This window comes from Pantherophis guttatus, chromosome 3 (genome assembly GCF_059756535.1).
Source record: "Pantherophis guttatus breed Tessera chromosome 3, ASM5975653v1, whole genome shotgun sequence".
Lineage (NCBI taxonomy): Eukaryota > Metazoa > Chordata > Lepidosauria > Squamata > Colubridae > Pantherophis > Pantherophis guttatus.
The window spans coordinates 188,857,892-188,885,653 of NC_142065.1; the positions used below are offsets into that span (position 1 = coordinate 188,857,892).

The 27,762-nt window shown below is 38.9% G+C and overlaps 1 protein-coding gene across 3 annotated transcripts in view; it reads left to right on the forward strand.

Annotated features, from left to right (window-relative positions):
• Positions 1-27,762, forward strand: part of CPQ (carboxypeptidase Q) — a 147,958-nt gene that overhangs the window by 90,008 nt on the left and 30,188 nt on the right. For all 3 annotated transcript variants that reach the window (XM_034422486.3, XM_087891368.1, XM_034422488.3), the window contains exons 5-7: positions 21-132; positions 12,269-12,360; positions 26,726-26,927. In XM_034422486.3, the coding sequence (XP_034278377.2) occupies positions 21-132; positions 12,269-12,360; positions 26,726-26,927 (406 nt within the window). The remainder of the gene's footprint in view (positions 1-20; positions 133-12,268; positions 12,361-26,725; positions 26,928-27,762) is intronic.

A 27,762-nucleotide genomic window follows, 5' to 3' on the forward strand; every position in this document is an offset into this window, starting at 1 on the left:
AAATATTTTTATTTCATTAGGTAGTACTAATAAGTGGACACCTGGACAGCTGGGATGTGGGTCAAGGAGCAATGGATGATGGTGGAGGAGCATTTATATCATGGGAAGCATTATCACTCATTAAGGATCTTGGTAAGTATCTATATAAATAGTATAGTGCCATAACATTTATGGCATTATCTTGCTTCTTAGACTTCCTTAACTTTATTTCTTGTAATACATTTTTCCAGAGTTTCAGTCTGGCAGTAGCTATTTCTTTAGGAACTCTAATGTTTCTAATTTTCAAACATAGCAAACGTTTCTTATTTGTTCAATTTGTGGTTTAAGAAAATCCAAAGCATCTGTGAATATTGAAAGTCCTAATAAAAATAGTCCTGACAGAAGTGCAATTTTATTTGTTGAAATAATTTAAGAGCCACATCCTATTTGTTTGTAATCATTTTTTTTAGTGCCTGGTCCATGATAAAAACAGCTTGTAACACCATTGTTGGCCATAAGGCTAGTCTCTGAGTGTAAAAAATAGATCTGACTGTTAACAGCCATGTTTGCACCCTATCTTTTTTCAAAGTAATTTGATTAAACAGTTTTAGATGATAAATTAGGCTATGGATAAACAGCTTAACATTTATTATATGTTAGATTATACAGGCTCTAATACCTAATGCCCATAACATTTAGAAACCTATTTCTGATCTAATAGACAATGAATAGCAAATTAGTATTATTATTAATGTTACTGATTTCAGGCAAAAAGTGAAAATTTGTGTCCCTGTATTTCTATTGTTTCGTAGTGAATTACTGCAGTGCAAGGGAGGGGGAAAGTCTAGAAACAAAATGTTGTCACATGGCTTACAAGTGTTAAAATACAATTATTACAAATATGGTCACAGAAACTGCTGTGGTTAAACAGCAATTAAGGAATGAAATCTTTGGAGTTCTCTCACAAAATTTTCAACAGAATGAATGGCCTGGGTTAGACTGGTACTATAAACAGGAAACTATTTCAGCAAATGCACAAAATGAATGGAAGTATATTCAGGCCCCAAATCCTTTTGGTTCAAAGCTCAGGGGATAACTAAATGGCCACTCAAAATGAAATATGACTGGTGGATATGTCTAGAGCGTTAAATATGAATCCTTGATGAAGCCTGACATATGAATTCAGTGACTATCCAAACAGGAAAAAGTAGCTTTTCATAGTACAAGAATATAATTAAATTTGTTAATCATTCTAGTTTTACTTTCTCTCCCTCCCATTTTTCTCCAATCAGCCTAGAAATATTTGTCCAACAAGATTATAGTGCCCCTATATTAATTTTTCACTAGTTAACAATGTTAGAAATATTTGCTACAGCAGTTGAAGAAGGGGTGTTTAAAATTGAAGCACCTACAAATAAATACCATTAATAGCTCAAAATTCTTAAAAATATATATTTGAACTAAACATTTTTGTTTTTAATGAGCATAATATATCATGTGCCTTTAATACTATGGCCAAATTAAGAATTTGATAAATGTCAGATCACTGATGCAGTGAGAGATATTAATGATTATTGTGTATTAAGAAAATTTTGCTAGCATACAAGAAAAGGATGTAATACTATCAACAATGAAGCTTTCAGTCTACAACTTCCATTTTGGGACTGACTCTGAACTGAAGCATGTAACCAGATTTTGGGGCTTGCTTGCATCTCTTGCTATTATATGTAGCCTGGTGAAGAGATGGAGAATTTAAAATATTGCATTCTTTTGTGGAATTTTGGTTGATAAAGATATTACTAATTACAGGATTCATACCTCCCTTGTCTTATCCATACCTTAATACAGTGGTGGGATTCAACCAGTTCGCACCACTTCGGGAGAACCGGTTGTTAACTTTCTGAGCACTTTGGTAAACTGGTTGTTGGAAGAAATCATTAGGGCAGAGAACCGGTTGTTAAATTACTTGAATCCCACTGCTGCCTTAATACTAATGCAAACAGAAAGTAAGGCAATTATAGGTGTTTTATATATATATATATATATATATATATATATATATATATATATATATATGTAGGTCTTTGGTTATTTGGGTTTTCTCCCGCGTAAAATTGGAGGTTTCTTGGCAACGTTTCGACGAAGTCTCATTCGTCATCTTCAGGCTGGTGTCTTCGGCTTCGTGCTTCTAGGAGCAAATATATATATATATATAAATGGCTTCCCCTGTAGTCTTGGTGGTTCCTTGATTTGGCTGTTATTTAGTATTGGCGAGTTAACACTGTTTCCTCTCAAGGAAACCTGCTGAGCTCTGCTGCTCATCCTTCTTTGGGCAGTAGCATGGCTGAGGGCTTGGCATTCTCCCTCAGCCAAGCTCAGACTATGAACCAACAGCCAGTTGCAATCAGTCATCCACATCGCTTGCAGGTGGTCTATTGTCTTCTTCTGGACCGTAATAGAAAGTGTGCCAGCCTCAGCATCAGAGGAGGCCATCACCTCTATTGATATTGCACTTATTATGAAATACAGGTAACGATAATGATGTACAATAAAGATACGGAGATGAGGAGGTGGACAGAGAGATGGTATATTCTTTCCCCAACAGTTTTCATTCCTTAAAAGGAAATCTTAGTTTTATTAAATATGTAAAAAGTTTGTACAGATCATTTCCACAAATAAGGGTATTGCCCTGATTTTAACAGCTCTAAGAAACTGATCAGCAATGGAACAAATAAAAAGATTTATCCAAGAACTTTTGCCTTCAGCTTTGTGATTCAACAAAAGACAAAGTAAAAGTTTTTCACCTTGTCACTCATTGGATAATATTCCGCCCAGATTCTGCACGACTAATTTGTTGTAATAATTTAATTTTAAATACCCGAAGCATTTCTAATGAAAATCATTCTGAATCATGGCAGCTATTTAAGCTGGTAATTGCCAATACTACTGAAGTATTCACCACTTTGTTTTTTTAACATAAAGATACATAGAATGTTCCACAGATGCTGACAGTGGTTGAAGAAGTCAAAGAAAATTTCAGTACTGAGGCTGAAAAGCATTGTTTATAAACACACAAATGCCAAAGAAATACACTGTGTAGAATGGGGAAAGGAATCTGCATCCTGGTTTGCCCTGATAGTTAGATAAATAGACAGATGGGAGATAAAGAGACAGAAAACTAAATAGGTATCTTCAAATCCTTAAACAAAACTGAGCTGAAGACATCTCAGAGGTATCTTTGCTGTGTTCATAGGCCTAAATAAAGACAACAAAGGTAGAAATGTGATCAAATTGTCCCCTCATGTTTCATTTCTATATGGATGAAATGTGAAGAAACCTACATAATAAAATTGAGGTTTCTCTTCATTCAAAAAAAGCTTATAATTATAATTCATTATAATTATATAATATATAATGATAATATATAATACAGTATAATACAGTGATTTTGCTTTTTATTCAATTTCATTATTTTTGTAACCTTATAGCTAACCTTATACAATGAAAGATGGCTCAATAAGCTAAATTGACACTACAGTGTTAGAAATTCCATTGTGCTTTTAAACAAAATAACGGAAGAGGTGATGTGTATGTAAAGATGTGAATCTAAAACCAATTATGTGTTCAGCATATGGAGCCCATTCTTAAACCTATTCATTTTAGCTTTATCCAAAATTATTTGTTTACTAACTGCAGAGTACGTATGGAATGGCCAAAAGCTTTTTGCTTTCCATGCTTTGGCTTCTTTCATCTTCTCATGTGTTTTTCAGTTTTCTTCTTGATCCGCTATGATTCATTCCTGCTTGTTACTGTTGTCACTTCTGGGTACCATCATTCATTCATTCCAAGCTCCATTGTCTCCTTGCCATTTGGAAAGTAGCCTCTCCATTCTGGGAATCCAGACTACATTCCACCACAACTTATAACAGTGATGGCTAACCTTTTTGCCATCGCGTGCCAAAAGCGGGGTGAGAGCGGGGGAATCGTGCACGTGCGTGCCCACACTCATAATTCAATGCCCACCCGTGCCCTGCCCTCCCGCACACGTGCGCATGTTGCCCCCGCTTTTGGCATGCGATGACACAATGGGGACATTTTTCACTCTCCCCAGGCTCCAGAGGCTTTCTAGGAGCCTGGGGAGGGCAAAAACAGCCTTCCTCAACACCCCCTGGAGGGCCTCCAAAGGCTGGAAACAGCCCATTTCCCAACTTCCGGTGGGCCCGGAAGGCCCGAAAATCAGCTGGCCGGCGGGCACATGTGTGCTGGAGCTGAGCTAGGGCAACGCTCGTGTGCCCTCAGATATGGCTCCGCGTGCCACCTGTGGCACCCGTGCCATAGGTTCGCCATCACAGACTTATAACTTTCAAAATCAAAATTGGTTCAAAATCTTTTTGCCATTTATTTCAAATTCTCTATAAGTTCTTACACTTATAGTTAAATTTTCTTTTCTTCAGAAAGGAAGATAGACTCATCTTTTCAAACTTGTTGTTCCTAAGTTCTCTAAAAGTTTTAATATAGTTAAGCAATTTCCAAAATTGATTAGAATCACACCATGTCCCCCTGGAGGTCCAGAAGACATTGACATTCTGAGGAACAATCTCATCCTGCTCCATATTAAGAAGTTATATATTAGAATACTGCCCAGAAAGTAGCCAAGATGTGTAAGGAAGTAAAATTTCCTGCTTGGGTTTAAAGAAGGAAAGAAAATCATAAAAGTCTGTAATTTGAATTTGAGATAATTGTGATTTATTTTTCTTTACCCTCATTCAAGCCACATGTCTAATGCTGTTTAAGATAGATGCATGTCCATTTAAAATTTCAGCAGAATATCTCATGGGTGGTCAAAATGAATTATTCGTCATCTGTGGGTACCCTGACCACTGCAGAAAAAGTTTTAATTATTGTATATTTTTATTTATCATGGAAGAAATGTCAAGGCCAAACCATTCCACAGTACATCATTGGAACCAAACTTAGTTTTATTGTGTTCATGTTGTTCCTTGTTTGGAAAACTGGTCTAAACCTTTCACATTTCACTTACTCACACTGGCACCTAGGTGGGAAGTGTTCTTTTTAAAAAAAACAAATACTCATAGTTAGGCTGAATGTACCTGTGCAAAAGTCAAAGGAATAAGGCCAAATCTTTTAATTCAGAGTCAAATCACATTCCTCAGCCAGATAGGTGTTTCTTTTCCCTCTACTACTCTGGCTTTCAACAGAGGTTGGAAGAAACCATGTTTTGAGTTTTGGTTGAAGTTCCAATTCTTTAATTACAGAGGTCATTTTACCTCAGGACTGACTGTCCTGGAGATTAATAGCTGCATAGAGCATTCATCTTTAGAGGATGTTTTCTTGGCAGCAAGGTGAGAGGATAGATATCAGAGTGCATCTCTAATGGAAACCAAACAGAAAATGGATACAAAGTGAGAGGACCATACTTGGGGATGAAGTCCTTCCTTAATTATTTAACTTCCAGAAGTGCTTTTGCTTGTCTTTACCTATGAAAGGTTGTGCTGTGCTATTTTACTCACAGATATACTCACAGCATTACGTGCATTAAGATTCTTCTGCTCCAAGCATGAAGTGAATGGGGAGGCAGCTTCAGTGCCCTTCATTGATGAGCTATTTGAGTTCTCATGTTGTCTTTTCTAAATTAGTGGCCTCAAACTATAGTAAGGCTGCTGAGAGTCAACATAGCGGAGGAGATGTTTACTAGAATAGAAGGGAAGAAGTTCCTGCTGGGGGCATATCATATTTGTAGTATAATATTTTTATAGATGAAGCCCAAGAGGGGGGGAAAAAACAATAAGAGCCTGTAGTACAGTGGACTAAAGCACACTGCTATTAACATCTGCTGCTTGCAATTGCTGCAAGTTCAAATCTCACTAGGCTCAAGGTTGACTCAGCCTTCCATCCTTTCAAAGGTAGGTGAAATGAGGACCCAGATTGTGGGGGCTTTGTATAAAAATATACAAAAGTATGAAGGCTATTGCTTAACACATTGTAAGCCGCCCTGAGTCTCCGGAGAAGGGCGGCATATAAATTAAAGCAAAAAAAGAAAAAACAGTTTCAGTTTCTGATTTTCTGAATGTGGCCACCTTGGTTTCTCGAATTTGTGAATGCCTTTTCCAAAAGTTCGCACTATGATTGTCATGTATTTTGACATACATTTCTCAACATAGGCAGATCAGTCATCAATCAGAATAGAACTTAAAGGGACTTGGAGGTTTTCTAGTCCAGCCCTCTGTTCAAGGAGGAGACCCTCCAGCTATACCCGTGATGGTGAACCTATGGCACGTGTGCCCAAAGTGGCATGTGGAGCCATGTCGCCTGGTACATGCAGCGGTGCCCATTTCTTTTCTGGGTTTCTGGTGCATATGTGTGTGCGCTGATCAGCTGGCCTTTGTGCTTGCATCAGAGCTGATCTTCCATTTTCCGGCATGAACATGCAGCTGATTGGTGCGTGCGCAGGCACCAATCTGAAGACTTGCCAGCAGTAAAGAAGAAACTGCAGTAAAGAAGAAAGAAACCTGAAGAAACCGCAAATACATTCTCTGGTGCGCGCATGCCCTTGGGCAACTCCTATTCCTGGTCTTGCCCCAGATATGCGCGTTCCCTTTTTGGCACTCGGTGCCAAAAAGTTTTGCCATCGCTGCCCTATACCATTTCAGACAAGTGACTGTCCAGTCTCTTCTTAAAAACCTCCATTGATGAAGCAGCCACAACTTCTGAAGGCAAGTTGTTCCACTGGTTAATTGACTGACTATTTTTAGGGAGTGCAATAGTGATATAGAAATTGTCACTATATAGTTGAGTATCGATTCTGCATCCCTGGTCAACATGTCATGTATGTCCTGCTGCTGAAGGAATTGCAATCTTTTCACTCATCTGTTTAACTATACCAGATGGCTCCTTGCATTCAGAAGCAGCCATTGCCATCATTGTTTTATCCCTCTCTCTTTACGTGTGTTTGTTATTATATGAAAATGGAGTTTGAAAGAGAACTGTCAGATGTAAATGCCTTATTCTCTAATGTGTAAATAGTATATGAACGGGGTATCAGGGGTTAACTTATTCTCCACTTCTTAATGTATTCATAATTCACCACTCCCACATATAGCTCCACCCATTGTATATATAAGGAGCTACATGCACCCTTTTCCTTGCTTCTATCTGTGAATATTCAGTGAATACAGAATGCCTATTGTAAATAAAAGGAAATATATTTAAACCTTTAACTCTTACTAATCTTATTGAGTCTGATCCTGAAAATATTGCAACAAGAACGTTATGTGAGGCATCGAAGTAGATGAAGTTGGTGTCACAGAAAGGAAGAGAAAATTATATTAAAAGTATGAATCAAATATAAATGTCTACATTTCACTCAGAAAACACAGGAACATAATGACAATGACAGAGTGGGTATAGTTTAAAGGTTAAAAAAGTGTTGTTTTAATTGTCAAAATAAGGATAAAGGAAACATGTTTTTTTTCTGCTCTAGACAGTCTTACAGTATGTCTATGGCCTTAAGTAAACCTGGCTAAGAAGAAAGAAGAGTAAATTTGAGCATTTTTACAGAGAAAGAAATTTATGTAGAATAAAGGTAAAGGTTCCCCTCACACATATGTGCTAGTTGTTCCCAACTCTAGGGGGCAGTGCTCATCTCCATTTCAAAGCTGAAGAGCCAGCACTATCCAAAGACGTCTCCGTGGTCATGTGGCCAGCATGACTAAACGCCAAAGGCGCACGGAACGCTATTACCTTCCCACCAAAGGTGGTCCCTATTTTTCTACTTGCATTTTTTACGTGCTTTCAAACTGCTAGGTTGGCAGAAGCTGGGACAAGTAACAGGGGCTCACCCTGTTACGTGGCACTAAGAATTCGACTACTGAACTGCCGACCTTTAGATCGACAAGCTCAGCGTCTTAGCCACTGAGCCACCACGTCCCTCATGTATCATGTATGACATGATAGTCCTTTGTCTCCAAGTATGGCAGTGGGATGATTTCATTGAGGGCAAGTGAGGGTACTAAACAGGCCAAAACATTTGTCATAAGGTAGGCAGTTGTATATTTGAAAACTGAATAAGAACCGGATGCAGCATTTATTTACCTATCATCTCTCCAGATGCTTGATAAAAATACTTTGAGGAGTTATCTAATCAGAAGCAAATATTTAGGCAAGATTTACTTTATTCCCAATTTGATGTTAGGTTTCAACTGCCAGGATTTATATGATTTGGACAGGGCATCCCATGATAGCTAGGGAGTCAAAATCAAATCCACTTGGAGGGCAAAGGCTGGACTAGGTAGTAGAAATTCTTAACCGTCACCAGGAGTCAAACTAGACTTGAAGGCATCGTTTTCTTCATTTTCCTTTTTTAGTTTGCAGTAGCCATTGTCAAGCTGAGAGTTCAAAAGTTTAATCTTCTCTTCCCTGTTGAAATCTTTGTCTTAAAAACATTCTCCGTAGCACCTTCACATATTGTATTTTTTTCCTCTCAAAGAGCACAGCTATTGTTTCAGCACCAATTACTCTCAGGTGTACTTCTAACCTTTTCCAGGTTTATGTCTATTCCTGTCTATTAATCTTTAATTGACCGATTACTTTTCTAAAGGGAAGATGTCCAGGACTAAAAATCTTGAGCTTGTCTGTTGGCATATCTCTTTTCCCTTTATATGCCATGTTGTTTCTCAGATTTAGCTTTGAAATTATAGCTAGAACTTATTTAATCAAGTGCATTGAGCCTGCAGGAATTTTATTTATCCAATTTTTTATTCATTTATTTAATAAACACGTCTACATGTGGCTGCCCTTGAAGAGCATTCGGAAACTTCAACTGGTCAAAATGCAGCTGAATGGGTAGTAAATTGTATCAGATTCATGGTACGTGTAAGCTACACTGGATACTGGTGTGTTTCCAAGTCCAGTTCAAGGTCACCTTAAGCTCTGTATGCCTTGGGATTGGTTTACTTGAGGGAACGCCTTTGTGCAAGAGTCTCTACCTGACCAGTTTGAACCAGCAGATTGGACACATTGCATATGCCATCACTGGAGTGTTGACTGGTGGAAACTAGAATAGGGGCCTTCTATGCTGTAGCCCCTGCTTTGTGGAACATTCTCCCCCTCAGATTAGAATAGCCCAGCACAGCACAGCACAGCACAGAACAGCACAGAACAGAATAGAATAGGTTGGAAGGGACCTTGGAGGTCTTCTAGTCCAACCCCCTGCTTAGGCAGGAAACCCTACACCACTTCAGACAAATGGTTACCCAATTCTGCTGGCATTTCATAAGACTTTGAAAAATTAGCTATGTACTTGGGCCTGGGGTCAGAATGGCTTTACTGTTAGTTGGTTAATTATCTTGGCTGCATTTCTAGATGTTTTACTGTTACTGTTTTTAGTTGTTTTATAGTAAGCTGCCCAGTTGGTGGAAATGGATGGTTGTAGAAATTGAATATAAATGAATGAATGAATGAATGACCCCAGTCATTTCATATACATGATTCTGGGTGGTTAACAGTTTAAAAACAGAATCAAACATAGTAAAAAAACCAACAAGTTTAAAAACCAGAAAAATAACATAAAATGAAACAGCACCAGAAAATCTTACTTAACATAACTATGAGCAATAAATGTGTTCACTAATACAATCAGGGCCATCCTTATTCATGCTTGTCACCGACATTGTCTGTCATTTTTTTAAAAAAACAACAAAATCTAATAGTTTCTTCCTCCATGATATTAAAAAAGAAGCTCTTTTGTCCTCATCATAAAATACCAGAACACTTTTCATATTCCTTCTTTCTTCACAACTTCCACTAAGAAGCCTGTTCAAAGTACAGCACTTACATATTCAGAAATTGTCTTGCTTATTTATTCTCTCTATATACTCAAACCAAAAATAATTGATTTGAAAACTGATCCTTTGGCTTCCCAGTTTTGACTAGTGCCTCCCAAAATAACTCCTCCATCTTTTCTCCTTAGCTAAGCCTTTGTGAAATGGTTGTGTTCCTTTCTGGTAAATACAACGTTCTTCTTTACGCTGTAAATTTAGTAAGTTGGATTACATTGTTAGAAAGAGAGGACTTGGCTGAAGTATTTCCACTGACCCACTGAATTATCACAGTAATATTTTTGATTCTGAATATTGTGGGGAAACTTTTATTTATTTATTGCATTCCTTGCATAGATTTGTATCTTGTTCTTGTATCTGATACATGAGGCAAAGGCTGTTGCAATAAAATATATGTCTAAATGTGTAGCTACTGGGCTTTATTTTCTGCATACAAGTTATAGATAGACTGGGCCATTGCCATGAGGTGGTCTTTAAAAGGTGTCAAATTCATTTCCACTCAGACTGTTAAATACTAGCGGCATTCAGGAAATTTCTTAAGACTTGTGAAATCAGATCACTCCTTTCAACATCAACACCACCCTGAATGCAAATGACAGGAGAAACTACCAAAAGTAAATAAGCAATCCTCATGAAACATGTCCTATGCATCCTAGCTATATTCTACTTCAACTCTTTTAAATGGATTTAAAAGAAATCAACTCATGGATCTGTAATAAAAGAAAGAACTTCAAAAAAAGATGGACCAATTCCATTTGTTAATCTTTTTTGTCTAATATTGATATACAGTTTACTTGTCATATGTGTAGCTCATACCTCTGTTTTTGTCTCCGACAAAAGGGAGAATTGCATGGATTTTGAAAAGTCATGCCTAGTCAATGCATGTTTTTTATATCCAGAGAAGAATTTGCTTCTTATTTGTACTGCCCAATAAGTTCCACTCAATATACTTGTCCATAATTGATTTTGGATTATGAGCGTTCATGTTGGTTTATGAAACATTTCTTTAGAATTTGTATGTTTTGGATACTTACTTTATGTTATAAGCTATATTTAAGGAAACCATAAGTTAGTACACAATGCAAACCCAGTTATTGCTGTGTATGAAATATGGATTCATTTTACTTGGGTAAATTTTTATCCATGCACAGTAACTATTGAAAGGGTAAAATAATTTAGTACATGCCTCACTTGGGCTGAATCTAATATAGATGGACTTAAATGTATTAGGTGGCTTTCAAATGGCTTATATTTAATTTGAAGGTTATTCCTTCATAAATATCATTAAAACACAGATGGCCTTGCCTTGTCTCTTGCAGTTAAAGAGTTCTATAGGAAGGCTTTTAAACCTTTCAACACTGTGTTTCAAAAAATCATAGATTTCTCTTTTGTGAATTTAGATTGGAAGAAATAGGACTATCAACTGGTCACACAAAAAACTATTGGGGATGCAAACAAACGCACTTCCTGGGGTTCCATATCCTTCCTCTTTCATTGCCACAGTTTGCAAACTTTATTCTGGGAGATATTTATAGACAACAGCACAAGCACATCCTTTCCTCTTGGTGCAGGAGCACATGGGAGAAAAACAGAATTTTTGGCAGGCTGCCATAGAGGCAGCAGACACTGGGGTGGGTGCAACAGGTGCCTTTGGGAACAGTTCTAGAAGGTTTTCTTTGTTTTGGGATCCTATGATTAGTTCACAGTTTGTGAACCAGGCAGCAGGAGTGCTAAAACATACCCTTCCTGTTGTTATTTATCTCTTCCTCCTCCCCAGACCATTTTCTCCAGCTAAAACCTAAACCCAAACAGATTATTTCTACACAATTGGAAGAGACAGACATTGTTAACAAATTGGTTGCCTTTGTGTGCAGCTTAAGCCTGAAAGCAAGGAAGATCTCCACCCTAGTATCACCTAGCCTTCACATACATCCTTAATGCAGACCACCTGCAGACCATTGGATCGCATGCTACAATGATGGGGAGTTGCCATAAATCGTTAGTTCAGAAATTCTGAAAGATGTAGAAAAATGATGGGGAGACAAAAATAAGAATGGAATAGCAGTGCTAGGAATACAGAAGTGGGCTTTGGAAAAAGAAGAAAGCAGATAGAAAGAAACATAAAAAGGTGTCTGTGTGTGCGTGCGTGCTTAAATGGGGAGACAAAAAAAGAGAAATTAGCTTGATTGTAAACCAAAATGGGATGGGGTGGGGTGGAGATTTCAGAAATAGTGCCGAGAGAGAGAAAAAGGAGAAACAAAAAGATTGGCAGGAGATGCGTTTAAAATAAATGTTTTACTTTCCATGATAGACAAAAAATGTTATTTTTCTCCTAATGCACTAAGGCAGGTTTCTTGGGATGCTAAAAATGGGAAAGAAGCTTTCAAGGCTGAGATGAGAAAGATGTTTGCTTATTTTCTACCTAATAACAGGACTCCGGCCCAAAAGAACTCTGCGCTTGGTGCTTTGGACTGGAGAAGAGCAAGGGGGAATTGGCGCTGAACAATACTACAAGCTACATAAAGTAAGCAACCTGATGGGACAATATGTTTAATTCTTTGGATTCATTGTTTTTGTCAGAGTTTCTTGCAAAAATCAAATCCAGAAGCACACACAGATAAACTGATGCAACAGGATTCATTAACTTCTTTATATACAAGAATATATATATACAATACCAACATAGATTCTTCTTACAAGCAAAACACAAGGCAGGAGAGAACAGTTAGTTTCTCAGATCAGATCAGCAGGCAAGTTCACACAGACTGGTTTCAGTTTCTCTTTACAGATTCAGAAGCTGCAGACTAAGACACGCCCTGGCTCCAGTCTGTCTCATCTCCCAATTGGCTGACTTAGTTACTATGCCTATTTATTGGCTGGCCTTGTTACCATGTCTTCCCAGTCATGAATATTCTGACAGTTTTTTATATCATTGTTTTATGATTTTTATTGTATGCCACCCAGTCATGTTTCTCATGCGATGGGCAGCCATATAAATATGATGAATAAAATGAATATTACTTCATTTCATTAGCAGTCTTCTTGCAATTCCCACTTGCGAGCAGTAGAGTTGGAGGGGGGAAAATCAAGCAGCCATAATCATATTATGGTTCGAATTTGGAAATTATGCTCATATTCTCAGAGAAAATAGACTATAATATAGTGAACAATGGGCTAAAGTTAATATTGTTCTAATCTCTGATAAACTTCATCAGGATGTATGCAACTCAACATATGTTCTGGTGTAACACTCCATACTGAATTTTAAACTAACTACACAGACTGGATTTTGCAACATGGTAGAGTAATCTGTCATTAGCTAGTCTCCATGTGTTGCATAAACACAGACATCAAATTGATAAATCTGGATTGGTACTGAAATATCAAAATCTACATTATCCTTCTGGAATAAAAAAAAGGGCTGTTTATGATAGACTTCCAGATTACAATTTTCATTAAATATTATTTAGTTTCCAATGCACTCCTTTGCTGCAATCATATTAATAAAACATGATTCGTCCAAGTGTCCTCGTTTTTCTATTTTCCCTGAGAATCTCCCCATTAGCTCAAACAGTAGCCTTCAAAGGTGAAGTAATAACTCAACATGTTGCCCCCAGGCTGCCTATATGCCCTTCCTTAGTACTCCAGCTTCTTCCTCCGCTTCCCTTTTTACACCTTGAGCAAAAATAATTAAAATAAATGGGAAAGTGCTATGCTGTAGTATGTATCTCCAGCACCAATGATTTCCCAAAGTATACCAAATGGATATTGTAATTTTCCTTTGAAAATACAAATAAAATCCAGTGCTTTAGAAGTTTGCTTTCCTAATAGAAGACAAAAAGAAGATAAAAAAGGGTGGCAGGTAATATTTTGGGAACTGAGTGCTTTGTAGCTGCTTACTTTCTTTCTGATTATCATTCTCAGCTGGCAAGATCTCTTCACCAGCCACTTTGCAAGAAATATTTGTTCTTTAAACTTCTGGTGTGCTCATCAGTACAAAAGAGTAATTCTCTATAGAGTAAATCCTCTATAGCTGTGATGGCGAACCTATGGCACTCATGTCACAGGTGGCACGCATAGCCATATCAGTGGGCACACGAACTCAGCTCCGGCGTGCATGCACGTGCCGGCCAGCTGATTTTCGGGCCTTCTGGGCCTACCAGAAGTAGGGAAACAAGTTGTTTCCTGCCTCCTGAGGGTCTCGGGGGATGGGGGGAAGGCCGGTTTTTCTCTCTCACCTGGCTCCAAAGCCTTTCTAGGAATCTGGTGAGGGCAAAAACGGCCTTCCCACTGGAGGCCCTCCACAGGCCAGAAACGGCTCGTTTGCCAACTTCCAGTGGGACCAGAAGGCCTGTTTTTTGCTGTCCCCAGCCTCCAGAGCCTCTCTAGGAGTCTGGGGAGTGTGAAAACGGCCTTTCCCAACCCCCCCGGAGGTCCTCTAGAGGCCGAAAATCGCGCATTTCCCAACTTCTGGTCCCACCCTAACCCTAACCCAGACTCATAGAAAGGCTCTGGAGCCAGGTAAGAGAGAAAAACAGGCCTACCGGGCCATCACGTGCCAGGAGCAGGGGGAGAGGGGGGGTTGCATGCACATGGGCGGGAGTGGGGCGCATAGAATTATGGGTGTGGGCATGCGCCCCTTCCTCCTGGCACGCAATGGCAAAAAGGTTAGCTATCACTGCTCTATAGAATCCTCTTCTAGATCTTATTTTGTCAGTCACAATGTAATATTCAACAATATTTACAGCTCTCCCACATTCATTTTGAGGATTTGAGCTATAATCCAGATAAAAATCCTGTCCCCCTTGGCTAAAATACTTAGAGGGAAAACATGTCCATTATTACTATTCAGCGTTCTAGTACTGTTTACTGGTATATAATTTTCTTTGGGGAATAACCCTACATACAGCTTGCACAAGGTACCAAATAAAACAGCAGGCTCTTCACTTGTTATTTAATTTAATTTTTTAAAGAATATATTAATAATCAAACTATTAAAATAAATATTTGATTTGGCCCTTAACTTGCTAACTTAAATTTAGGCTTACAAGGAGAAAAATAATCTTATCAAGGTCCATACTTTATATGACATGCCTTGAAAATTTAAAAGGGTTTTCTGTTGTGCCTGAATATTTTGGTTATCATCAGTGCTTTCCACAAATAACTAAATTCTTGTGATTTGTGAATGGAACAAGGGGTGAGTAAACATGTTATGTATTTCACTTACGTTAAAAGTACATTTTACGACATGTTGGATTGAATTCAATCAAGCTTCTTATAAAAGGTTTAGATTTAATGTGCATTTTATCTCTAGAAAAGGAGGCATATTCTTAACATCACTGATATTTTTATGATATATTTCTAAAATTTAAAAATGAGCTAAAAGAACCATAGGATGACATCTCATCCTTGTGGCATTTATTCATAACTATCTCTTCAAAGCACGGTATGGCATGAGGGATAACTTAATATAATTGTCTCAGAGCTAAATATGATTATTTTATAAACATTCCATAGCTTAATTTGATTTTAATTGGCATTTCCAATATTTACTCAAACATGAAGGAAATAAACATTCCGCATAAGTGTCTTTCTGTTTCGTTGATGGTTGCAAAATACTTGCATGTGATTCTAAGGCTCAGACAAAACTATTTGCTGTTTCTAATAAGCATAAATACTCAAACAGACAAGCATACACATACACATACACATTTTATTCATTAAAAAGCTTTGTCTTCATTTTGAAATGACTTTATTTGCATTTAGTAACCTTTCTTAGGCCAAGAGAAATGAACCTCTGGCCCTGTAGATTACTAGAACTGAATTTCTTCAACCAGTATGGTCAGCAATCCAGTTGATGAGGATTGTAGTCCAGTAACATCAGAAGGGACACAACTTCATCACCCCCCACTCCCCCAATTTGGCCAAAGCTTTATAACATTGAAATGATATTTCATTCACTGTTTTGATTCAAACAGAATCCAAAAAATCCAAAGATGGAAAGATGGAAGAGAATTGCATCTAATGTCTCTATCTCAAATCACCAAGCAGCATGCCCATAGCACACCTATTTTACATTTTTTAAAATAGTCACTTACCTTGCCATGACCCAAATGGCCCTCAAAAATATGTTTTATATCCAGTGATGCCACCCCAATAGATGTCTCTGGTGGCATGCAGATGCTAATATTTTTTAACATTTAAATGGGTATGGATCAGGGGTTGGTTCTACTTACCTTTACTACCGGTTTGCAACGAGATCGCACAAGTGAGCGAAGTGAGTACGCTTGCCTTGCTTCTGCGTATATCGCTGATGATGACATCCGGGGCGGTGGGCGGGGCCTCATGCCAGTTTTACTACCGGTTCTTGCGAACCGGTCCAAACTGGGGGCAACCCACCACTGGTATGGATAAACCCTCTACAGCAGGGCTCCCCAATCCTCAGGCCATGGACCAGTACCAGTCCGTGGCCAGTTAGGAACTGGGCTGCCCACCTAGATGTGAGCAGCGCGTGAGCAAGAGAAGCTTCATCTGTATTTGCAGCCACACCCCAAGGCTAGCATCACCACTTCAGCTCCACCTCAGAGCATCAGGCATTAGATTCTCATAGGAGTGTGAATCCTACTGTAAACTGCACGTGGAGGGATCTAGGTTGTGTGCTCCCACTCCAGTTCCTGAAAAAATTGCCTTCCATGAAAAGGCATGCATGACCAGAAATTGAGAAGGGAAAGATTAAACATTCTCCTGGCATTTCTCTTCTCCAAATTCTCCCTGCACCAATAGCCCTTTTTCTCCACAACAACATAAAGATGCTAGGGTTTATTACATTCATTTGTGTATAATATTTATTCTGCCCTGCACAGCTATTGAATTTTTCCCTTGCCATCACTTTCTAGTAGGCTAATTTTTCCTTGCTTGCCAAAGAGTTTGTATTTCTGTGCTGCTTCTAATCTTATTTATTGAAAATTTGACAGGAAAATGTTATAAATAGTTCCATTTTATATTCTAAGTATGAAAAGAATTGCCTAAATAATAGAGCGGGCTAGGAAAGAGGCCTTGGGCGTCACTAAATCAAATCTGAATGCTGCAAACATGCATTGGAAAGGGGGAGGAAGTTGCTCTGGGGGAGAAGGGAAGAAACGAACAAGGAAAAATGTACTTTTGGAGGAATATTTCAATCCTTCCTTAGATACCAAATTTGATCTGTTATAATTATAATTATGGTATATTTTGCCATATATCTACAAGCAGGAAAGTCTAATAAGAACTCTGTGGCAAAACAACAACAACAGATTAATGTTGTAAATAATCCGTTTGCATTAAAAACTTCTTAACTTTTTACAGAGATGTAGTTCATATTTCTGAGAAATGGATTCTCAGAACAGAATACATCTTGTAAGTGATAATTATTTGAATTGCAGAGGCATATGATCCATCATTTAAACTTGAAATCTTTACATTTTAAAGGGTTTTTTTTTTTAATGATTGGATTGCTCATTAAACACAGTGGTTTTATTATGAGCTTGGCAGACTACAAAACTGAACATAACTGAATCTTTTCTCTGATTATGATTAGCAAGAAATAGATGTTATGACGAAGCCTCAATAATAATGTAGCCTGGATCTTCCTTTACAAAGTCCAGTCCTCTCTTTATTTTCTCTTGCTTGTGTATATACGTAAATCCCCTCAAATAAATAGCATTGTAATTAATTAATATTAGACAACTTTGTAACCTGTCAATCATCCTTTGAGAGAAAGTTACTGCAATCTGATGTGAGCATTATGAATGGTAAATTTTAGGCTGACTATGCTTTTTTTTACCCCAGTTCTTGACAGTCCCAAGTTCGTCTAGAAGAGTATACATCATAAATAGAAAAATAATTGTAATGGCAAAAAGCTTCAATAATAATAGGTCAATATTTACTTACCTAAACAGGCAAAGATATCACAGATGCACCAAAACAGTGGGAGCCGAAGTGATTTCTAACTTCCTTCTGGCTTTCTCATTGACTTTGCTTGCAGGGAACATTGGAAATCATGATCAAGTGACCATGGAAATGCTGCAACAGCCTCAACTTTGCAAATAAAACTGGTGTGAACCTTGTGCAAATTTCAGCTCCACAGAAGTAATGGGTCCCTGATGTTTTACACATTTGTTAAGTTCTTTAACAGTCTTTAAGATTTTAGATCATTCAGAAAGATATAATAGACTGTTTGTACTAGCTTCAGGTAGAAACATAAATTCAATGAGAGTTTTAGTAGTATATAGATCAGGGGTGTCAAACTCAAGGCCCGCGGGCCACATCTGGCCTGCAAGGTGCTTGGATCTGGCCCGTGGGGCCACCCTGGCAACAGTGAAGCGCTGGCCCACGGTGCCTCTGCCAGCAAAAACAGAGCTCGGGAGGGCCACACATGGGCTGCAGAAGGCCGCCCTGGCAACAGTGAAGGACCGGCTGAAAACCTGGGCCACCACAAGCACCCCTGATACGAGTGATGTTGAGCTGGCCACACCCACCCACCCTGATGTGGCCCTCAATGAAATAGAGTTTGACACCCCTGATATAGATAGATAGGCTAAATGTCAGGATCTCATCTATATTGGTATGTGGTAATAATTCAGAAGGCCATGGCAAATGTTACATAACTATCTTTTAAAAATAGTAGTAGAATATAATGTTTATCAAATAGATGGATAAATAATTAAAACAAGTTTATCAATGCTACCATACTTGCCATTGATCAGTGCGTCTCAAGAATCCCAGATACTTTTTTTTAAAGCTTTAGACCAAATTGGTCTTGGCTTTTTTCAAGTCAGGAATTTTCTTGGTTTTTAGTCATTGCCTTCCATGTAAGATTTTTTTCCATTGCGGATGTCTAGATGAATATATTCATTCAAACAAATCAATGTCAATAATAGTAATTTTAAATATTCTGATTTCCTTGGATACATTTTGACAGCAATATAGAAATTAGATTTTTCGTGAGTTCCTCAGTAAACTAAGAATACCTCTTGCATATAAATAACAATTCAGTAGACATTCCTATGATCCAAGAAAGTCAATGACCAAGATGCAGCTTAATTAGGAGTCTATTCATAACAATAGCAAAGTTCAGAAGAAAATAGTAGCATTTTGAAACAGAGCAGCTTTGTAAGCATTTCCCTAGAATTGACAGACATAATCCCAACACATATATTGCTGCTGCAGTTACTGCTACTGCTACTGCTACTACTATTACTACTACTACTACTACTAGTAGTAGTAGTAGTAGTAGAACAGATAATATTTGTGTATTTTTCTTCCTTAGCAGTATGCAAAAATGCTGGAATGAAACAATCTTCAGCAGAAACAGTTTAATTAAAAAATCAATAATGAAATGAGACAGTGAAAAACTTTTAATGTATAACAATTAAAATTCATTTAAAAAGCCATCAGAGATTCAATGACCCAATCTTGCATATAGCTTCATAATCAGCTATATTGAAACTCCTGATCCTTTTTTCCTACTCAAAGTTGTCAAAGAAAAATAGCTGGAAAGAAAGAGTAGCTGAAAAAAAAAAAAAACAGTTGTCATTTTGAACTCCATTCAGTGGTGAGTTGCTACCGGTTCGCCCCAGATCAGGTGAACCAGTAGCAGCGGTGGTGGGAGGCTCCGCCCACCTGCCCGGACGCTTCTGCACATGTGCAGAAGCGTTGCATGAGCGTGCGCGCACCCATGAGCAAACTGGTAGCGATGGGTATTGAAACCTGCCCCTGACTCCATTGCTAGAGTCTAAGGCAGGGGTGTCAAACTCAAGGCCCGGGGGACGGATCTGGCCCGTGGGATGCTTATATCTGGCCCGTGGGGCCGCCCTGGGAACAGCGAAGGACTGGTCCCATGGTGCCTCTGCCAGTGAAAACGGAGCTTGCAGAGGGTTGCAAGAGGCCATCGAAGCCAAAAATGGAGTTTGGGAGCCTGTTTTCGCCAGCAGACCACTCGGGCCACCACAGGTACCCCTGACACGATTAACTTAAAGCTGGCCATGCCCGCCCTGGCCACGCCCACCCCAGCCCCCCCAAGATCAAACACAACCCTGATGCAGCCCTCAATGAAATTGAGTTTGACACCCCTGGTCTAAGGAATAATGGAATATGGCTCTCTAATGTTTTTACTAGTTGGAGAGGCTAACCAAGCCTGTCCCTCTGGATCAGGTTGCTTTTAGACATTAATCCTGGAAGCAGCCCCAACTGAGTTTCTCACCATTTGAGAATGTTCACTCATATTCCCCCTTAAGTATCTTCACATATATTATTCTGTGCCTCAGCAGATTTTAAGGTTTAAGGTCAGGGTCATAAAAAGGGAGTTAGACAAGGTGAGGTACTCAATCAGAATTGAGGCTCCAAATCATTTAGAGCTTTGAAAATCATTACTAACACTCTGAACTCAGATGAAAAATGTATTGCAAGTTATTGTAAATCCTTTCTCTAAGGAGTTAGGTCTAGAATTTAGCCTAGTGAGCCAGCATGATGTACAATGAACACTTAATTCAGGTATTAAGGAGAAGTGTCCAAGTGTGTAAATCAGGTAGTATATAATATCATAGTCAACTTTTTACAAATGGATTGGCCAGATCTGGCAAGCCGCTCTTCTTCTTCTGCCTTAGTTTACAGGGTGTTACCTTCAACTTGCTGACCTATACTTGTTTTCCTATTGATTTTGGAGCTTTGGCAGAGAGAATATTCCTGCAGCTTCAGATCTGATTGCAGTGTTCATCCCTCAGCCCTTTCAATTGACTTTGGGGAAATTCTACACCTATCAATCCAATTTGGTTGACTTATTTTTCCCAGTCTGTTGACATCTCCTGTGGGGAAGCTTTCACTGCACATCATAGTTAGAGTCTAGTGCCCAGATTATTCCCTGACAAAAGTGATTACCTCAGTGGACTGATATTTTAATGAGCCTGAATATTTGAATGAGTCTTCCAATATGAGAAGAGGTAGAAGAAACAGCTGAGCCCACATTTAATCTATGCCTCAGATAGTCAATCTTGACTTAAATTACTTAAGAGAACACAGTTTGATCTGAACTTGTTTTGACATCGGTGGTTACTTTTTTGCTGTCTGGGGGGAACTGAAAAGAGATAGACAGAGACAAAGACACACATATCTTCCCCGTGGTTTCGGGGTGAAGTACCACCAGTACGCTGACAACACTCGGCTGTACATCTCCTCCCCGGACCACCCCAACGATGCCCTTGAAGTGATGTCCCGGTGCCTGGAGGCCGTGCGGATCTGGATGGGGAGAAACAGGCTCGGGCTCAACCCATCCAAGACCGAGTGGCTGTGGTTTCCGAAGTCCCGATATAGTCAGTTGATGCCATCATTGACTATTGGGGGCGAATCGTTGGCTCCCACAGAGAGGGCTTGTAACTTTGGCGTCCTCCTGGATTCATGGCTGTCTTTAGAAGAGCATTTGATGGCCGTGACCGGGAGGATTTTTCATCAGGTTCACCTGATTCGCCAGTTGCGTCCCTTTCCGGATCGGGACTCCTTACACACAGTCACTCATGCCCTCGTCACTTCCCGCCTGGACTATTGCAATGCTCTCTACATGGGGCTCCCCTTGAGGAGCACCTGGAGGCTCCAACTGGCACAGAGTGCGGCCACGCGGGTGGTTATGGGAGTGACATGGTACTCCCATGTAACACCTCTCCTGCGCGAGCTGCACTGACTTCCGGTGGTCTTCCAGATACGCTTCAAGGTTCTGGTTACCACCTTTAGAGCGCTCCATGGCTTAGGACCTGGTTACTTACGGGACCGCCTGCTACCACAAATAGCCTCCCACCAGCCGGTACGCTCTCATAGAGAGGGGCTCCTCCAGGTGCCGTCAGCCAAACAGTGTCGACTGGCGGCCCCTAGGGGGAGGGCCTTCTCTGTGGGGACACCTATTATCTGGAACGAGCTCCCCCCAGAGATACGGAGGATCCCGGATCTGTGCACCTTCCATCGCGCTCTCAAGACCTTTTTATTCCATCAAGCTGGCCTGGCCTAATCTTTCCCCCTTTTTTCTTTACTTTTTATAATGTAAATTTTAATCTGTTTTAAATTACTGGGGTGTTTTAAATCTGTCTTGGGCCAAATTGTTTAATTCGGTTTTATTCTGCTTTTAAATTTTTGTATTTCTGTGTTTTATTTTTGTGGCTGATCACCGCCCTGAGTCCTTCGGGAGTAGGGCGGTATATAAATCTAATAAACAAACAAACAAACATCAGGGGTGAAATGCTCCCGGTTTGGACCGGATCGCCCGATCTGGTAGCAATGGCGGCGGGTGGTTCAAAGAACCGGTAGCAAAAATCCCTGAGGCCCCCCCCCCAATGCCCAGCTGAGCTGCGCGATTTTCAGGGACTTTTTTTAACTTTTAAAAGCATTTTTTCTACAACCTCTTCAGCCAAAAAAATGCCTTTAAAAGAAAAAAAAAGCCTCTGATGATCGCACAGCTCAGCTGGGATTGTCAGAGGCTTTTAAAAGCATTTTTTTTACAACCTCTTCAGTTGAAGAAGTTGTAGAAAAAATGCTTTTAAAAGTTTTAAAAAAAAGTTGGCCATGTCCACCCAGTCACATTACCTCCCCAAGCCATGCCCACAGAACCGGTAGTAACAAATTTTACATTTCACCACTGCTCCACATTTATACTTTGATGAGATTTAATAGTGAACTATTGTATGTACAACACAACATTTTCCACTTGCCCCAGGAAAATAACCCAGGGTTCTACCACTCAGGGAAATTCCAAGTGATCATCCAGAAATCAGCAGCAAATAAGAAAAGCAACGAACAGGCTTGGCAAAAACCCTCAAGATGATCAAGAGTTACTGAATCCCATGGAAGCTAAATGTTGGGTACACCAACAATCTTTCATATCTTTCAAAGCTATTTATAGGCAGAAGGAAACAGCCAGGCATGCACAAAATTATAGATTATCTCTGCATTGTTTTTAGAATGAAATATACACTGCTCAAAAAAATAAAGGGAACACAAGCAGAAGACATCCGAGATCTGAATGAATGAAATAGCCTTATTAAATACTTTGTTCATTACATACAGTAGTTTTGTGTTCCCTTTAGTTGTTTTAGCAGTGTATAAACTACTGTATGTAAAGAACAAAGTATTCAATTCATTCATTCATTCAGATCTTGGATGTCTTCTGCTTGTGTTCCCTTTATTTTTTTGAGCAGTATATATTAATAATCTTTTCTGCAATAAAACCTGCTTGTTCCCAAATGAAAGTATCTATTAGAACAGTAGCCACAAACTCTACTTTTGCCCTGCAGTCATTACATGCCATGATTTCAGTTTGAGATGCAAAACTGTAAATGTTCTGGGCATTTCTTTTTTTAAAAAAAGTTCTGAGCATCAAAATATTCCATTGTTTTGGTTTTCCGTTTTTTGTTCTATCATAGGGATTTTCTTTTCGTTGCAGCACAAGAGTAATATTTGGACTATGAATAGAATAACAGGGAAACATTTCAACACAATGTGGCCAGAACAAAAGCTAAAATAAATTCAGTTTAATTCCAGTATTGCTGAAATTATACTAAATTAATTCAATACTATCATCCAGCCTGGAGGGTCTGCTGTTGGTATCCATGTCTGACTCATGTTGAATTATTGCCATAAAAAAGTGTTCTTGTGAGATTTTTTAGAGCATAGTTCACTATTGCTTTCCCTAACCCTCCCTATTTATCCAGGTTTGGGACCGGCATATGGTTGATGAATGGGACCATATGCTTGGGTTAAGTTCAATGCACTTAATATAATTACGCCATTTATATTTCATCAGTTTCCCTGCATTAAAAATTACAAATAGGGGACAACTTTTGAAAAAGTATTGGATATCTCACCAAAGGCTTTGGGAAGATTGCATGTGACTTTAATGACTTCACTCTTTTCTAACAAGTCCAGAATCCAGAGGTTGAAAAAAAATGGAATGGTATGGCAGAAATGTTGAAGGGACAAGTTAATGATGTGCTTTACAACTTAAATGATTCACAAGGTTATCTGTAAGACCATATACTCAGCGTACCATTGCTGATCAGAGATCTGAGTGCAACTCAAACAATTATTCTTTCCAGGTAGAACCATGGTGGTGCAGGGCTTAGAATGCAGTACTGCAGGCTACTTCTGCTGCCTGCCGGCTGCCAGCAATTCGGCAGTTCGGCAGTTCGACAGTTCAAGTCTCACTGACTCAAGGTTGACTCAGCCTTCCATCCTTCCGAGATCGATGAAATGATGATCCAGATTGTTGGGGGCAATATGCTGACTCTGTAAACCATTTAGAGAGGGCTGTAAAGCACTGTGAAGCAGTATATAAGTCTCACATTTTCAGATCTGGGCGAACCAGTTGTTACAGTATGTGACTCCCACTTCTGCTTTTACCTAGACTGGCCTCTTAACCGTTATCATTACAGCTGCCCTTAGTTAGTTCATTTACTCTGAGGGCATTTGCTTTGAAGCCATCTATTATAAGTCATTCATTAAAAGAACATAAGATTCCAATCCTCAGCCTGTCATGCTGCTGTTTGTAATGCATAGTTCACCATTAAAAATGATCCTACTCTTGACTATATGGTGATGCACAAAGATTGTCAATTATTCACTTATGTTTTGATTTTTTTAAACCTTAGACATGGCAGATCTTACTTGTTCAGGTAGTCTTCAACTTATGATCACAATTGAGTCCAAAATTTCTGTTGCTAAGCAAGACAGTTGTTAAGTGAATTTTGCCCCATTTTACGACTTTTCTTGCCACAGTTATTGAGTTAGTAACACAGTTGCTAAGCGAATCTAGCATCCCCGTTGACTTTGCTTGTCAGAAGGTTGCAAAGGAGGATCATAATATGACCCCAGGACACTGCCACCATCATAATTATGGGACCTGCCAGAAGTAGAAATGGCTAGGATTAGCTATTCTGTCAACCTTATCTTCCTACCACTCCTATTCTCCTTTTCTTTCTTGCTTTCCCTGTCTTTAATTTTCTCACTGCCCTGTGAAGGGAGAAAGACAGATCCACTTTGCAAATTTTAAGGGGGGGTGGGGGCTTCAGCTGCAATTTCAAAAGATCCATTTTGCAATTTGCAATCCTGAAGCTCAGTGGGACCCGAGGAAAAGCTATTTTCTCATTTGTTTGTGAAAAACTCTCGCCTCACCCCATCTCCTGTACCCTGAACGTGGGGGCAATCTAATCAATTTCATAAGCTGGTTTAACAGAAAATCTGAAGCTTAATCTTTCCTGTAAGTTTTCTAGTCAGTCTAAATTCCAGGAAAAACAATCACCTTGATTTTTCTTGCTTATATATGCAACATGTACCTGCCTCACCAAACATCCTAACTTTTTTTTTTTTTAATTTGATTTATATGCCGCCCTTCTCCGGAGACTCAGGGCAGCTTACAATGCGTTAAGCAATAGCCTTCTCCTTCACACACATACATATCTACAATATTTACCTGTAAGGGCTATATACTATAATGTACAACCAAGGTCACAGCTGTCAGGAAAAATACCTGATTGCCAAACTGAAATTTTGAGGCACCATCATAGCTTTCAATGGGAATTTAGATGCAGGAAGAATGACATTAGGATAGCAGGTAACTTTCCCTTTCCTACCAACTCTTAATTTTTGCAAACCAGCCACCATATGCCCATAGCCATGTACAGAGAAACCTGAGGGACGGAGGGGTTGAGCAATGTACTTTTCCCCTTTCTGTGTGGAGTGGATAATGACAAACACTGTGGAATGGAGATATTTTAAGTAGGAAATCTGACCAGACTGAATAGAGCAAGCTACCAGTCCTGGATAGGCTGCATGCCTTCTGAAGGACCAAGTTTGCAATTTAGAGATTTATCTGAGCAAGTGCTAACTGGGGAGATATAGATTGCAGCAGTAAAGGAATGCTTTTTACCAGCATAGTATGATAGACCATTTGGTATGCCATTGTCGCTGGAGGATTATGGGAGTTGAAATTTAAAACTTCTGAAAGGCAGCTGGTTGGGAAAGGCCGCCATAATGAGCTAAAAATCTCCTTGTGCTATTAAGTGAAACATAAGCTGGGATTCCAGAGCCAAGACCGTTATATGGCTGTGGCAATGCCAATTGTGTCTCTTCTTTTTTGCAACTAAACGTAGATGTTTCAAGATTTTAAAAAAAAGGAACTAAATTAAACTCCTAAATTCAAACTTCCAAGTTTCCCCTTAGGGCATCCAAGAAATTAATCAGCACTCCCATAGTGGAAGTGTTCAGTTTACTAATAATTACTTGCTACTTAATATCATTTAGAATAGAATAGAATTCTTTATTGGCCAAGTGTGATTGGACACACAAGGAATTTGTCTTGGTGCATTCACTCTTGGTGTACATAAAAGAAAAGATATTGAAACCAATCTAATTAATGTTTGCATAGAACTTAGAAAAGGCATGCAGTAAGCAGTAATTTATATCCCAGCATTTGTTTAATAAATGAAGATACATACCATATGATTTATCACTTGAAAAGGTAAAAATTTATTGACCTAGTTTACATTTATTTTATCCAGTATGATAATTTCCTAAGCAGAAATCACTATTTATCTCCAAACCTAGACATTGGGATTTTAAATGCTCTCACCAGCTATGACTGCAAAATAAAATGTAATCTAGTCTGTAAACAAGGATCATAGACAATATTGAAAGAATTTCATGGTTTAGTCATGTAATTAAAATTGCATTTTATCAAAACAATGTGCAGTAGATAATTTTCGTGTCTAATCTCATGGCATCCCAGGAAGTAAAGAAACTACTGACATTGTATATTTGCCAAATTGCCCTTTTAACTTCATCTGTATTTGAACAGAAATTCACTTTCTGTTTTTCAGGTAAACATTTCCAACTTTGATATGGTTATGGAATCAGATGAAGGAACGTTTAGGCCCACTGGCCTGGCTTTCACGGGCAGCCTTAAGGCTCGTTGTATCATGAAGGAAATCATGAAACTTCTGAAGCCTCTCAACATTACCAATGTTTTTGAAGATGGCGGAGGAACAGACATTAATTACTGGATTCATGAAGGAATACCAGGTGAGATTCTTGAATGAATTTTACAAATTGCTAGGAGCATAATTGAGTTCCCTTTCATAGGTGATGCCCTTTTGTGGAACCTAATATTGGAGAACTCTTTTTCTTGAACAACTCTTTAAATTAAATGTGTGAACATATGTCAGGATTAACTACAGAAGCCTGGCTACATAATGTATATTTGAAGGACTTTAAAAAAAAAACAAATATTTCAGATGATACATGGACAATATGTTTGCAATCTTCTTTTAAGCTTTAGGATTTAGCTTAATCTTCCCTTCAGTGATGGAATAAAAATAACATCCCACATAAAGGACATCCCCTCTAAAGGGGGCAAAAGGCACAAACCAAAAATAGCATAGGCTGTCTTTTTTTCTTCACTTGTTCACACGGCTGCAGATGAGGACAAGCATGTGGGGAAATTTATGGTGTAATCTATCCTAGTTCATATATAATACTGCATCAAATGCTTTATCTGGAAATATGCAGCTATAGGATGAACGGTGGCAAGCAACATAGAAAACAGATTCCCTACAAATTGGCGATCTCAGCTTTATCTTGGTGCTATCTAATCCCATTGAGGAATTCTAAATGTTCTGCCTTTTCCCCCCTTTCTCTTTCCCTTTTTTCTCTGTCTCTTCCAAACTCCTAGAACTCTTTTTCATATCTGCACATCTACTTTATTTCCTGAACAGCAGAGATTGCACATTGTAAGATTTCTAATGGCTATCATTCTAGCATTAGGAAGACCCATTGACTGACCACTGCCTTCAAAGAAATAGATAATAATACCGAAGGAGCCTCCCCAATCCCCTCCCAACTAGTCTTTAACTGGGCA